General features: G+C 38.9%; 1 protein-coding gene across 1 annotated transcript in view; it reads left to right on the forward strand.

The window, feature by feature from the left end:
• The first annotated feature begins 3,385 nt into the window (after nt 1-3,385).
• Nucleotides 3,386-14,612, forward strand: part of LOC139723758 (probable E3 ubiquitin-protein ligase HERC4) — a 35,224-nt gene continuing 23,997 nt past the window's right edge. Inside the window, 11 exon segments of the mRNA XM_071634969.1 lie at nt 3,386-3,521; nt 5,366-5,634; nt 6,669-6,831; nt 7,960-8,036; nt 8,753-8,977; nt 9,760-9,851; nt 11,078-11,208; nt 11,620-11,854; nt 12,375-12,386; nt 12,388-12,560; nt 14,175-14,280. Coding sequence (XP_071491070.1) covers nt 5,406-5,634; nt 6,669-6,831; nt 7,960-8,036; nt 8,753-8,977; nt 9,760-9,851; nt 11,078-11,208; nt 11,620-11,854; nt 12,375-12,386; nt 12,388-12,560; nt 14,175-14,280 — 1,443 coding nt within the window. The 5' untranslated portion in view covers nt 3,386-3,521; nt 5,366-5,405.

Here is a 14,612-nt window from a genome sequence, read left to right on the forward strand (position 1 = left end):
TTGTAAGATTTAATAAGCAAAAAATGACAAGAATTCCATGTTTTTGTAAGCTGAAATACAAGAATTTTCTGCTCGCTCGCTGCGCTCGCTCGCCAAAATTTAGCAAAATTTATTTCATTTAAATCACCCTCAAAAGACCCCTTTTAGGTGCTCGAAAGAGGATACCATGTGGATTTTTTTAAAGTCCCTGCCGGGATATGGGGTTGGGGTTGAACACTTTTTTAGAAATTTATAGGGGCGCAACTTTCGCGCTTGCCCCGGGCGCCGTTTTCCCTAGATACGCCACTGCTCTGCAATGGCTGTTTGACACTCTTACCATGAATGTTGGCTCCCGCTGAAAATGCATGAGTCTGTATATAGTCTGTTATCATCAATACTTTCCACTGTCAATAGTTCTCTGAACTATGGGGTTCTCCCTGGATATTTTAAGGCTCAAACTTATATATAGATAATATATATATCTCTGGATCACTCAGAGTAAAAACAAAATAAAACAAAACAAAACAAAACAACACAAAACAAAACAAAACTAAGACCCTTTTACAAATCTATCAGACGAGTCTAAGGCGATCGAATCAGTTGTAACATATATAATTTGTAGGCCTAGATCTTAATTCGAGTATATACTGCTCATGCTGCTGAGGCATCTGCTCTGCAAGAAGAACATATCAGTATGTCTACAAACAATCTCATGTATAGCACATTATTATAGAGTCAGCACTATTTGCGTTAAAAATGACTTCCATCTCACGGCGAAAGCAGAGACTCCAACCCAAAGTACCTTCTGATCTGGAGATTCTCCCGACTGAAACCCCGAGCAAACGGGAGACTCAAAGTTGATGTGTGCGAAGCGCGAAATTCCTAGGGTTCTAGATGCTCTCTGGTGCTATCTAAGGCTTATTTTTTCAACATACGATAGAAATATGCAAGAAATCCTTTCCAACGGGAGACAAAGAGCCAGGGCGGGAGAAATTAAATCTCAAACGGGAGAACGGGAGATTTTGCAAAAATGGGTTTTCGGCGGGAGATCTCCCGTCGAAAACGGGAGAGTTGGAGTCTCTGCGAAAGCATGCATTTCTTATTTTGTTGACCAAGGCATGACAATTGCCAAAGGAACTCCGCTCATCACACTCGGTTTTGATATTCAAAAAGAATTTGCAAAAAAAAAAAAAAAATCTTATATTCTTTTGGGACGAATTTGGATCTAAAGCGCATTGATCAATTTATAGGAAATGCGCTATAAAAAAAAGACTATGTATATTATTATCATTATTATTCATTGTTAAATATTATGTCATCATACTGTTGCTGTGATTCTTCTTTTATTCCCCTTCTTCTTTTCATCAAATAACGAGAGAGATAATGCTAATCATTATTGTTACCATTATCATTATTATTATTATTATTATTATTATTATTATTATTATTATTATCGTCATCATTATTATCATTATTATTATCATTATTATTATCACTATCATTATTATTATTGCTGCTGTTGTTGTTATCATCATCATCATCATCATCACCATTATTGCATTATCTTTGCAATTGTCAGACAGATTCATTAGCGCTCACAGAACCAGTATAGCGGCCTACCGGTACAATATTTCTAATCCACTATTAACATCATTATTCAGAAAACTCATAAACCGCTAAATGTTTCAACTTTTGAAAAAATGTTCGGTATTGAACATGATAAATTTATTACTTATTTGTTTCTTTTACTTAAATATTGATGTATGTAAATTTCAAAATAAACCACCAAGCTTCGAAGGATTTAAATGCTTTATTATGACCAATAAAGAACTTGAATTTTGTATGGCAAAGAGAAATAATAAGCTCCCTATTCATTATTCCGGAAATGGGGATTTGAATTTTGAATACATGTATAATGATAATCGTTACGCTGTTCAATTTGTTATTTGTTTGAATTGATGTACCAAGGGACACCACGCGTGGGGGTGTATGGGCTGAGATTCCTTTTAATTAAGTGATTGTTTTTTTTTCAGTTAAAATATCCAGATGCATTAGAATTAATTATGCTTTGAATATATTTGTTCAGTTCTGTGACAAAATGTGCATAGACTTCATTCCCGTGCCCTCCTGTGGGTGTTGTTTCACAGTTCTCTTGGCACTTTATAGTTATTTTCCTCTTATCAATTGCACGTAACACAAATATATTATAATATGTTATTATTGTATTATCTACTTTTAATTTTTTTAAGAATATAATATATCGTATCATATTTGTTATACATAGATAATATTTCGTATGAGACAAAGTGACTGCTTTAAAGCACATCTAGACCTATTTGCTATTGCATGGGTAGTGCTGCTTTTTTCCCTCTCTCTCTCTCTCTTTCCCGATGATTGTTCTAATTTACATGTTCATATATGTATTGATTTGCTTTTGATTCCAATAAAACACACACAAAAAATATTTCTATTAATCATGATCGCCCGATGTTTTGTTTCATACTGTGTCGAAATGTCAGACCGACTAGATCAAATCGTCAAACTATTACATCACGAACAGGGATCACGAAATCTCGAACTTTCATTTATTGCAATTCAGAGTCACAATTCTTACTCAGGGAAACTTGTTAGTTCATATAGAAACTTCCAAGCCAAAAGAACCGATATAAACTCATCGTCATTTTTCAGTTAGTCTTACTTTCAGTCACTCTTTTCTGGATATCGCCCCAACTTGGCTGACATACGATACAACTTTGCCTAATGACTGTAATCTTCACCGTTAGTCTGCTAAAAACATGCATAATTTAGATATCAGAGTTGAAGATAATCGCTGTGTTCCGCACGAAATTTATCAATTTGATAAAAGAAATTGATATTTTGCTAGTCTGATTTCTAGAGGCTTTAGCTTTTCAACGCTTTTGATATCTGACACACAACATTGACCACCATCGATGCTGCATACGACGTGCACTCGCACTCATGAATACAGCTGTACTAGCTTTCATAATCAGAGTCTCGGAACGAGAAACGAAACAGGAGAGCACTTGTCTCACCTCCCTGTCTTATCCACAGAACTCTTCTGTGGTCTTATCCTACAGAGAAGTTTACAATATAATACGTGCATACGCTGGGGGCCGTGGGGAAGCGCTTCGGTAGGATCTGCGTACAAATACAGAGTACGGTACGTGACTACGGTCTGTTACCAGCCTGCGCCTGGTTTACTGATTATTCGTATTCGATAGTATCGTTCGTAGGGTACGACAGCAGTAGATCGTAGAGTAACTTGTATAGCTCAGTAAGCTCAGTGAGCTGAGCTGAGCATGCAGCAAAGCACTGCAGAGTTGAGGTCAGTGCTACACGGTATCTACTGTAAACTGTGGAATCTAGAGGAGGGAGATTGCCAAAATTTTGTCTGTCTGCCACCTCTTTCTTGTCTTTTGGCGGTCTTGCCCTTGGACAAGTAAGTGTGTATGGTCGGCCTTCTCAACCTTCTGCTGCAGTGCTGCAGAGAACCGGACCTGACATAACAATCGGCGGAATAGGTAAACGAAGGGCGGATCAAGAGGGCCCTTGCATGCATTTAGATCAGAGATCTAACGTTAGAGTTCTAAATTACATCATATAGAAACCATTTACAAACAACGCTGGGCCCGTAACAAGAGAGTGTGCTGTAATTCAGAGTAAAGTGTAAAGTGTATAGATCTACCCATCTTGGTAGCAGTGTTTACTTGCTTTACTTAGCTCTTAACGTTACAGATGTCTATTCATTGTAGTCTAGGTAATATTAAAGAGCTATGTATGTGATTTATTATATACAGTCAAGTAAAGTATAGTTTCGAAACTCACCAAAAAAGTTGCAATGTGCTGCTCTACTGAATTACTGAATAGTGTACTGAATAGCTCTTAAAGTTGACTGAGTGAAAGATTGGTCTGCATCGGTCGTCGGGGATATTTTCCGCAGAGACTACGTAAACGTACGACTGGCTTCACGGAATCCCCTCCTGTCTAACTGTTGGGTGTTACGGAGGAGAGCCATAAAAGTAAAAAAATGATAAAAGACTCCTGGAGCCGTTTCATAAAACTTGTTATCAGTGACAACTGCCATATTTCTATGACAAATTTTCACTCAGCCAATCAGATGCAAGGATTTCAGTAGCTTGTCACATCTATGACAACTTGTCACTGATGACAAGTTTTATGAAACGGGTCCCAAGACATACAGATTTTTCCGTCTGTTTAGTGTAATTTACTGTTGAGTGAGTGTGATAGATTTCTATTTCTAATCTTAACTTTATTAGATTATAGTAAACCTTACCTTACCCTGGCTGGGGCGCTGCAGGGGTGGGGCGGATCCAGGAATTCCACAAAAGGAGGGGTGCCTTTTACAAAATTAAAGGGGGGGGGGGGGGTTGCATGCTTCCCCATTTTATTCTTTTTATTTCTTTTTTTTTTAAGAATTAAAGGGAGGGGGTGTGCACCCAGTGCATCCCCACCTGGATTCACTACTGCACTGTAACCAGTAACACGAAGAAGGTGTTGCCTGTTTGGGTCGCCGGTGCGGTTATTTAACATTTCTTACCTAGCCTTTTCTACTTCATACCGGTAGGCCTACTTGATTGGCTACACTTCCTTGGATAACGCACCGTAGTCGACTAGAAACCTGTAATAAAAAACCTGCACCAAGGTTCAACCTTACTTGCCAAATTTCGACCACACATAATTAAAAACCATAGGTTTTACATGTACAACGTAGGTAGTCACATTTTGTATGGTTATGGTCAAATTGTGGGCGGCTTGCTTTAGAATAAGATCTACAACAAGTTGTAGAATCTCAATAATATTGTGGGTCTTCAACATAATATGGACGTCATGATTGAGTGCTTGACAAACAGTGATTATGCTGTGCTTCATGGTTTTCCCCAGTTCTCACTACTGATGTACTGTACTGACCTATCTAGGAAATGTAGGGAATTCCAACTGTATCCAAGGAAATGATTGGCTGACATGTGAAATGGCATTTGTTGCCCCAAATAAGCAGAAGTTACTGGAACAAAACTGGAGATTGGGTAATAATATTATGAAAGAATTTTCGATGTGTTAATGTACCTGGTAAATACCCATCACTGATACAGTGATGATACTTGATGTCAATAGAAATTTATAGTAGACCCCAACGAAAAAATAATGTAGCCTTATAACACAGAGTATTTGTTGCCTCAATACTGACCCTGTCTGCATATCCGTAGTCCTACCTGGAGTATTTCTACAGTATTCAAGATAGGACTAAGGACAGGAGAAAAATTCCTCTATTGTATAACATGTAATGAATTTTGTGATTAATGTTAATGTCATATTCGGATTCTTCACCATTGATTATCCATACTAGAGCCATCAAGTGCTGACATATGTGCCACTGATCAAAAGCCATGTTCTGCTGGGGATCGTCCAGAGAAGGCCAGCTTGGTCTTGGTAACCATAGCAGCCAGACCCATCAGGTGTTACCCAAAGAAGTGCCAACTTTGATGGGGCAGAAGGTGCAGGCAGTTGGCTGTGGTCTGCGTCACACTGGTGTGGTGCTCCAGGGAGGAACTGTCTATATGTTTGGGGCTAATGACATGGGACAACTTGGACAGGATCGCAGCCATAGTAGACCAGGTGAGCTTTTAATAGTTTAGTAATACTGTGTGTTGTTTTAAGAAAGATTAGTGATATTGTAAGATAGAAGCTACTGTAGACCTCTTGGCTCTAAATTGGTTTCATTATCCTCACTTCCTTTTCTTTTTATTCCTTTCCTTGTTATTATGATGATGATGATCATTATTACTCTTATCATTCCTATACTAAGTGTCCACATAGTGGTAATGTGGATGTAGTAGTGACCAGTGGTATTGATGGTGGTAGCACTTGTAATTTGCATAGATGAAGTTGGATGATTGTATCAAGTCTGGGATTTGTCTTTATGGTAGAATACAGTACTTTTTGTGCAATCAGACATCACCTTACATGGTGTGTATCCTTGTAAATACAACTGTACTTGTGTAAAGTGATGAAGTGGTTGAAGAAACAGCTTGAGCCTTTTTTTCTTGCAATACTCTTTCATCATCATTTTCCTTTCAGTTCTGGAGGGGATGGTTACCAGTGTTTAAAGGGGATGGCTAGTACGTAAGTGATCAGTGGGAATCAGTGGGAATGTAGATGGTAGATCCGAAAACCAAGACTTGTTCAAATGTAGGCCTGATCTTTTGCCAGTGTAATTGGGCCTGATTTGAGCTTTGTAATATCGAGATTCACCGTGTACAGTTGGATGCCAATAAACCCGTTTACTAAATACTAATACAAATTATTATGTATCTGCCTTTCTGACAATGGTTTTTCTTGACGACCTGAAAGCTTACCATAGGTTTGCCCAATGTAGCAATCAACTAATGTACATTGTATACAAACTGGACCCCAAGTACTGAAAACTGTTTTTGAAGTACAGGTGAGTAGAATAACTCATTACTATGTCAGAAATGGAAGAAATATTGGATAGATGTCAATAGTTTTGTAAACTGGTCTACTAGCATGCTGAGGAGATGTCTAATATGCATGGATATTGCTACTACTGGTATTTGCTCTTTTTTTCTCTTTTTTTCCACCCACATGCTTTAAATCACTCCCTAACATGCTAATCGTTCTTCACGCTTCAGTGCAAGTGTCTGCACTGGAGACTTTTGTTATATCTCAGGTGTGCTGTGGGGGTGACCACACACTGGCAGTCTCAGACAGGGGTCAAGTCCTAGGCTGGGGGCGTGATGACAGGGGTCAGTGTGGCCTGGGAACTGGAACCAGAGAAGCCAAACACAAACCAAAGTAAGAAGAAGAACATGTGTAATTAGAGCAATATTATATTAATCGCTGCCCAAACCATATCTATGTTTTTCAAGGGTGAATGAGTATAATAACATTGATTTCTTAAAAGTGCCCCATCTTTGTCATCCAAGTTCAAGTGCGGAAGCTATGCACTGTCGAAGGATAAAGAAGAAAATGTCGATCTTACTAGAACATTCCGAATTCTTCTCGGGAAACTTGTGGTCATTGTATGACTTTTGGACAACACATGTATGCAGAAGTGGCAGTAAAAAGCTGTGAAACTTAAAAAACAATCTTTCATGGCAATTTTTCAAATCATTCAATGGTCAAACTATTTTTGATCAGGCATGAATAAGAATTTGTGATGTACCAATATTACAATTTATGTCGCTTTTAATGTTGATAAAATGAGATCACTATGCCTCTGATGTGTGTCAAATAGTTTGTAATAGAAGCATTTGCTTAAAGCACATTTTGTAATCTTTTGTTGAGTGTCAGATGTTATTGTAGATGGTGAATCAAGCAGGTGCAAACTAAGCTAGAGAAGCACTCTGAGAGCGCAGACCTCCGCCAAGCAGCTCATTTCCAACCACTGATCTTGTTCTTCCATAGAGATCAGTGATAACTACCCATACGTATGCATGCTGAAAATTGCCTGATTTCCCAATATAGAAACCTTTTGTTATGTCATCAATGTCAGCTGCGCAGCACGCCTTGCCCTGGACCAGAAACTAGAGCATGCATTCTAGTGCGCGTATGAAGACTTAAAAAATGCAGCTTGAACTCCCAAGTTCATTGACCCTACCTGATAAAATATTGGAAATCCTTCATAAAATCTATAAAAATTCTCAGATCACTACCAAAATTTAATCATCTGTTACTTGTCTCATTCTCAACCTTCCCTGTAAGTTTCATTCAAATCCGTTAGCAACTTTTTGAATTATTTTGCTCATGGACAAACGAAGAAACAAAAAGAAACCAACACCGATGAAAACATAACCTCCTCCCTTGGCAGAGGTAATTAACAAGCACACCTTTTTTCTGTCTCCTTTTGTCTCTCTGTGTCCCTCTGTCCCTATCTCTTCTTTCTCTGAATCTCTCTTTCTTTCTCTCTCTGTCTCTTTTTAGGATCCTGAGACATCTGGGATCCCACCATGTTGTCAAGGTCTGCTGTGGAGAATTACATTCCATGGCATTGTCGAGAGGTAATACGACCTTTCATGTTGAAATTCAGGACAGCAATTGTGTGATCAAGCTTCAGAAAAACTTAAAACATACAGCTCTAAACTGGCAAAATTCTCCAGTGCCCCAGAAAAGTTGGGCAGCACATTCCCATAGATCACTGCTTTCCTGCAGCTACACTTTCTTTCGTGCCTGTCTTGGCTGAACGCAAAGTATTTTAGGTCTGTTCTTTTTACATCATGTGTGCTGGAATGTCTCAATCAGAGTTCATTTGATTCCCTGTACCAAAGGAGATTTTTCTCTAGATTGATGTTCCATCAGATGATGTGGGTCCTTTCACTTATTGTAGTAGCACTCATATCACAGAAACAAAGACAAAGCTGAAATGTTATCCTACGTGAATCAGATGAATGAACGTTTCATGTCATGAAGCTGTCACAGCTTGATTTTGTTTTAGTTTTCTGTACTTGAGCATCTCTGTCTTATCTGTATCATGGTCTCTGCTGTTTCTTGTTTGTTTTTTGCTGAAGAATGTGCACGCCTGTAAAGTGGCGACTGGCTGGAATGCTCCCCAGGAAGTGGAGAGTGAGCACTGTCAGTGCTGGCAGGAAATAATGTATCCAGAGACGGGGGTAATAATAGTATGATGCAATATAAATTTATGACATTATTATTATTAATATGTTAATCATCGCTTATTATCATCCCTGTGTTATATCTTATGACATCACTTTGGCAGACGGAAGAGTATTCACCTGGGGTGACAACACATACGGTCAACTGGGCATCGGTTCTTCAGGGTCGAGTCTAGTTGACAGGCCAACTGAGCTCACGTCTCTCAAGGGTGTGCCCATTGTGCGAATAGCGTGCGGAGGGTCACACTCCTTTGCCCTTACCGTCTCGGGGTCAGTGTTCAGCTGGGGCAAAAATGACTTTGGGCAGCTTGGGCTTGGCAACAGAGAGCGTAGGTCACTGCTGTAGTAATTTGTCATGTCTGAAATTCTTAAAGGGGATGGCTAGTAACGGATCAATGGGAATCAGTGGGAATGCTGAGGGATGATTGTTCCAATCCTTGTGGGATTCATTTAAGAGTACATTATATATCTACTGTTGTGTGAAAATTATTTGCTTCAGAACGGTCTCATATTCAAGTAATGTGCAGATTAATGCCCCGTCACTGACCAGGGACGCTTACCTGGAAACATTAAACTGCACATTACTTGAATATGAGACCATTCTGAAGCAAATAGTTTTCACACAAGAATAGATATATAATGTACTCTTAAATGAATCCCACAAGGATTGGAACAATCATCCCTCAGCAATCCCACTAATTCCCACTGATCAGTTACTAGCCATCCCCTTTAATGTGTTAATGTATTAAGATGTTTTGGTTGACATTTATCAGAGAGCACTCATCAAATTGTTGCTGTCATATTTGTTTCGTATGTTATCGTCTTTTATTGTATTGAATGGCATTACAATGTGTTGTGTCATATAGCATTGCTTTGTATAAGAGGTAGTAGTTCCTCTGAAGGTTGCAATATAAATTCCTTTCTGGCTGTTCCACAGTTGCCTTTTGTTTGTTGAGTAAAAATACTGTGATATTTACAGTGTATTTGTTTTGATGAATATCACATTTGTGACATAGAGTAATAAATATCCTGTTGGGATAAAGTCCCTACAAGTAGCAATGAATTCTTTAGCAGAACTTTCACTTTCATATTTGTTTTTCCTTTCTTGCAGACAAATACTTTCCAACTCTACTCAGGAATCTCCGATCTCAGTTAGTGAGATATGTGGCATGTGGACAAGACCATACTGCCCTGCTTACTCTTGTAAGTAGTATAAGTAATAGCCTTCTGCGCAGTCACATATATCATACATTATTGTTGAGGTATGTTTAGTCTAGATAGTTGCCACTCATGATTGGCTTCATATCGGATATTTAAGGCAATTTTACAAGAGCCAAAATTTGCAAAATTTAAATGCACACAAAAATTCTTGTCTAACACTATAATGCATTGGATGCCAGTGCCAGCTCACAAAAATTTCATGTCACGAAAAAGGTCGTTGGCTCCAATTCAGAAAAATTTCATGCCGCGAATATTTCTTGTTTTACAGTATCAGTGATTGCTTGTTTCATTTCAGAAAAGAGACGTTCATGATAGGCAGAACACCATGTCCAATTTCCTTATGAGCTCTGTATTATCAAAAGTAGATTTTTTTTTTTTTTTAAAGGCCTATGTATGCTAACCTCGGGTAATACAATGGATATCAATCGATACATTCAAATGCAACACTTACATAACCCTGGGATTAAGATGTAATCCTGCCAATGAAACTGACTCCCCATTAGCTTGATGTAAGACAGCATCAGCGTCTGTGTGATGCTGTCACCATGATTTGAAATCGGCGCTGGGAAAAAGATGATTTTTCTGTGTGCCTCACAGAAGATGATGATGAAGTCATACCAAAATACTACCATGAAATACTCTGCCCCACTTATTTGATTGATGTCCAGTGAAGTTTAAAGCGGGTGTGTACAGTTCTGGTCGAGGTGAGGATTTAGCTTCTAACGTTTTGCGAGATATTCAGAAACCACTCTATGAGATGTCAAAGAGCATGCCAGTTCTAAGGGGTATCAAAAGTTTATTCGATGAAATTCGGTTTTGAAATGGCTGAGATATCCAAAAACAAGGTGAAACAAAGAGATCCTAATAAAGTTGTGGCATGTCGCCTTTTATTATTAGCACTTTTTTTTGATATCTCAGCCATTTGAAAACCCAATTTTCATCAAATAAACGTTGAATCCTTCTTAAAATTACATGCTCTTTCATATTTCATAAGAGGCTTTTCATTATCTCACTTAGGAATGTTCAAAACATGAATCCCCACCTCAACCAGTACTGTAGAGGCCCTTTAACCCATTGAGGATGGGCTGATTTTGCTACAACACATATTTCTCAGACACTTGCCCGAGTATACTCGGGGACTCATATACTCGGGACTCATCCTCAACAGGTTAATTATGGATTTGTTCTTGTTGAATTTGTCCGTACAGGATGGTGGCGTCTTTCTCTTCGGCCAGGGGTCAGAGGGTCAACTGGGTCATGGTTCAGATGCAAATGAGCTCAACCCAAAGAAGGTCATTGACCTGATGGGGACCACCATCACGCAGGTGGCGTGTGGAAGGTTGGTGATTTTTCTGCTGTAGATTCCAAGTTTGGTACATGCATCACTTTGCTATATAGCTACTTTTGTTCTAACTTATTATACCACTCTGAACCCCCCCCCCCCCCCCATGCAGTCACTTGGTACGAGTGGAATTTAAAATTGTGAACATTATGACAAACTTTATGACTTGTGATAACTTGCTGTCATCTATATGAAGAAATGGCTTTTGCAACTTTTCTGTCAGTATTAATTGTTCATTCTTACTACAGTGAAAGTCCAAACAGTCAGCACTCCTACATCAATGTAACTAAAGCAGATAGTGTTTATGTGATGCAAGTGTAACAAAGCAAAGAAAATCCCAAAGTTGTCTGTCTATTTGATGGAGTTCAAGAAGTTTGATTGTGTGGAAAAATTGTTTTGACCATCCAGACACCACACACTGGTCCTTGAAGGGGCAAGTGGACGACTGTATGCATTTGGTCTCGGGGTCCTGGGCCAGCTGGGCCAAGGGGATACAGAGTCCCACTGTGATCCTGCCAAAGTTTCCGGCCCATGGGTCCCATACTCGGGAGCTGAGGAGAATATGGAGGTAGAGGGATATGTTGTGAGATGCATACACGCCGGAGGAGGTCAATCTTTCTGTACGGTCACAAGTGTAACACAAGTGAGTCCCCTTTTTAGAAACATATAATTTTTTTTTTTAATACAATGCACTGACAAAGAGACACACAAGAACTTGCGAAGTGGACAGACCTGTATTGCTTTTTGAGATATCTGTGTTTTGAAATTAGGATTGTGCCTGCATATCAAACTCTTTAAGAAAAGTTGCAAAGTACTGATGACTATTAAGAAATAAAAGAATGTGGCAGAAGTACAAAAGAAAATGTATATATATATATTTTTAATTGAAATGTCAATATGATGTTATAATAATAGTGCTATGATGCAAGCACTTATTATTGCATGAACATTCACGTTTACTATGACCACTATTACATGTGCACTCGTTAAAAAGTGACTAATCACACATACACAAAGTATGATGGTGAATAGATAATCTTTTGAAGCAATATTGAGTCAGAAAAAAGATAATAATGCAGTGAGAGTAAGTCTGATAATCGGAGTATTTTCTAGGGGATAGCCATTCTGAGTGAGTATTACCTGTGTATCTTTCCTATGTGTAGAATCTAGATCTGCCCACTGGATTTCAGGGATCCTGTGCCCCACCAGGAGCCTGCTGCCCTCTCAGCCAAGCTTCTCAGGGACCTGGCCTCAGTGGTGCCCAACACTTCCCCACCACCCAAGGCCAGAAAGCTTGCAGAGGTGGTCTTCTCATCCGCTGCATGCCTCAATGCATCTTTCTTAAAGCCGTGAGTGTGATGATGCTGTATACATTGTACATGTATATATGCAGGCTGTGCTGAATCATCTGTCTTCTGGTGTACTTTATAAGCTGCAACTGGCTAAGCTGTTCTTTTCTTGTAATAACATTATATATATACCCTCATCACTGTTATATGGACTTGAAGTCTTGTGTCATTCCTTTTTATTGACTCATGATTTCAGAATATCCTTGTGAATGAACAAATAAAGCACCACACAGAATGTGACTGATTTCCAAATAAAATGCAGCAAGGGGTGTTTTTTTTCCTTTTTCGTTTGCCAAACGTGTGCACTGTTGTAGACAGATTATACTTATGCCTAATATAAGACAGATAGGTTCAAATGAATATAGATTCTCAAAAACAAGAACAGCACAAAGTAGAAATGAAGGAATAATGATATTGAAGAATAGTCTGCCTGTTTTTATGCTACTTAAAAAAAAGATCACATTGAGAGATTTTTTTTTCTGTGTGATATGTGATGTTGACATGTTTAGAGTTTAGTTACTTTAATTTAGAATTTGTAATTCAAATGATATTTTCTCTTTCTCTATTGTTTAATTTAGATATAAAATGTAGTGTTGCATTTTAACATATGTGACCCGCTACAACAAAAGGGTCCTAAAGTCGCGCACGGGGTCAAAGCTGTGAAAATCGAGTTTGAAGTCAGAGCATCAAGATTGGTCAAAACTTACGATTTTCTGATTTTGACATATTATTGTAGTCTGACATATCTTCTATCATCTGTCGAAATTTTGAAGCAAAATGATGAAAGGAAAGACCAAAAAATAGCGTTTTTCTGGGCCATGTTTTTTGGCGTTTCAACGAAGCAGAAACTGGTTCCAAAATTTGGATTGAGCGCCACAGATAGGCTCCGCCCCTAACAACAACCAGAGTGATCTCATTTGTAAGTTTGCTGCTTGCCGCTAACCAAAAGCGTGAAACTCACACACTGCCCAGTCGACTGGTGCGTGCAGGCGGGGTGCGCTATGCCCAGCCGCTTCTCCTGGCACCCTGGTCTCCTGGTCACTGATTGGTCGGTGAGGAGACCGCCGACGCTGTGCTTGAATGAGCATTTCGGGAGTTGCTAGGGCTTGCCTTCTATTGTCCGGAGGTGAAAACTGACTTGCGTGTCCCTTGATCGCAATTGCGTTGCAAGGAAAACTTTTAAGGGTGCTTTTCTCGAAACATTGATTTCCCAGACGTCTCGATATGCTCTCTTTTAAACATCGATATCTCCGCAGCCGATTATTTTTATAAGATGTGTTATATATCAATTTAAAGCAGAAAGATTAGGAAATTATGCCATGCAATTTTCAAATAATTGACCTCGCCCAACTTTAGGATCATTTTGTTGTAGCGGGTCACATATGTTATGTTTCATTCAAAAAGAATATTATTGGCCACAAGCCTATGCAGAAAATATGAGCCATCAGCTCAAAAGTATATGAAGTTTCTAAATAGATCTGATCATAAATCGATTTAACTTGCAAGTGTGATGGTCATGGCTCGTATGAAATATTGCACTTGGTATTATGATATATGGTACAGTGTATAAGCATGAAAGTGACTGCTTGTATGATGGAATTGTTTTAATGCCAGAAATGATGATCACTACTGTTGTGGAAAGTCCAACCATGGAGTGGACCTTGATGCTGCAAGATCTGCCTTTAAGCACCTCTCGGATAAGAACATGATCCTTGAAATTGTGAGTTCCTATTATTGTTTTTGTTTTTTTGTTTATTTTACAAAGCCCGAGGTACATTGTACTCTTGCATTTGTCCTTTTGAAATATAGCGTGTCTTGGTTGAAAGTTCAACTCAGCAAGCAGTAAGATTTTGATGGGTTTATTCATACAACATGGAAGCTCAGATCTAGCAGATTTTACCAGTGTCAGAAGATTGGTGACCATTGAAGACTCAGAAGGTCATTGGTGAGCATTAGTTTTAGGGGCAGGGGGCTCGAAGTTGACAGTAGTCTGAGTTCATCAAAACTACCAAAGTGGTAGCTGTGTTATGCATACCCTTCAATGACCAGAAG

Source organism: Diadema antillarum, unplaced genomic scaffold, assembly GCF_040938485.1.
Source record: "Diadema antillarum isolate AM-2024a unplaced genomic scaffold, OU_Dant_1.0 scf00000199, whole genome shotgun sequence".
NCBI classification, from domain to species: domain Eukaryota; kingdom Metazoa; phylum Echinodermata; class Echinoidea; order Diadematoida; family Diadematidae; genus Diadema; species Diadema antillarum.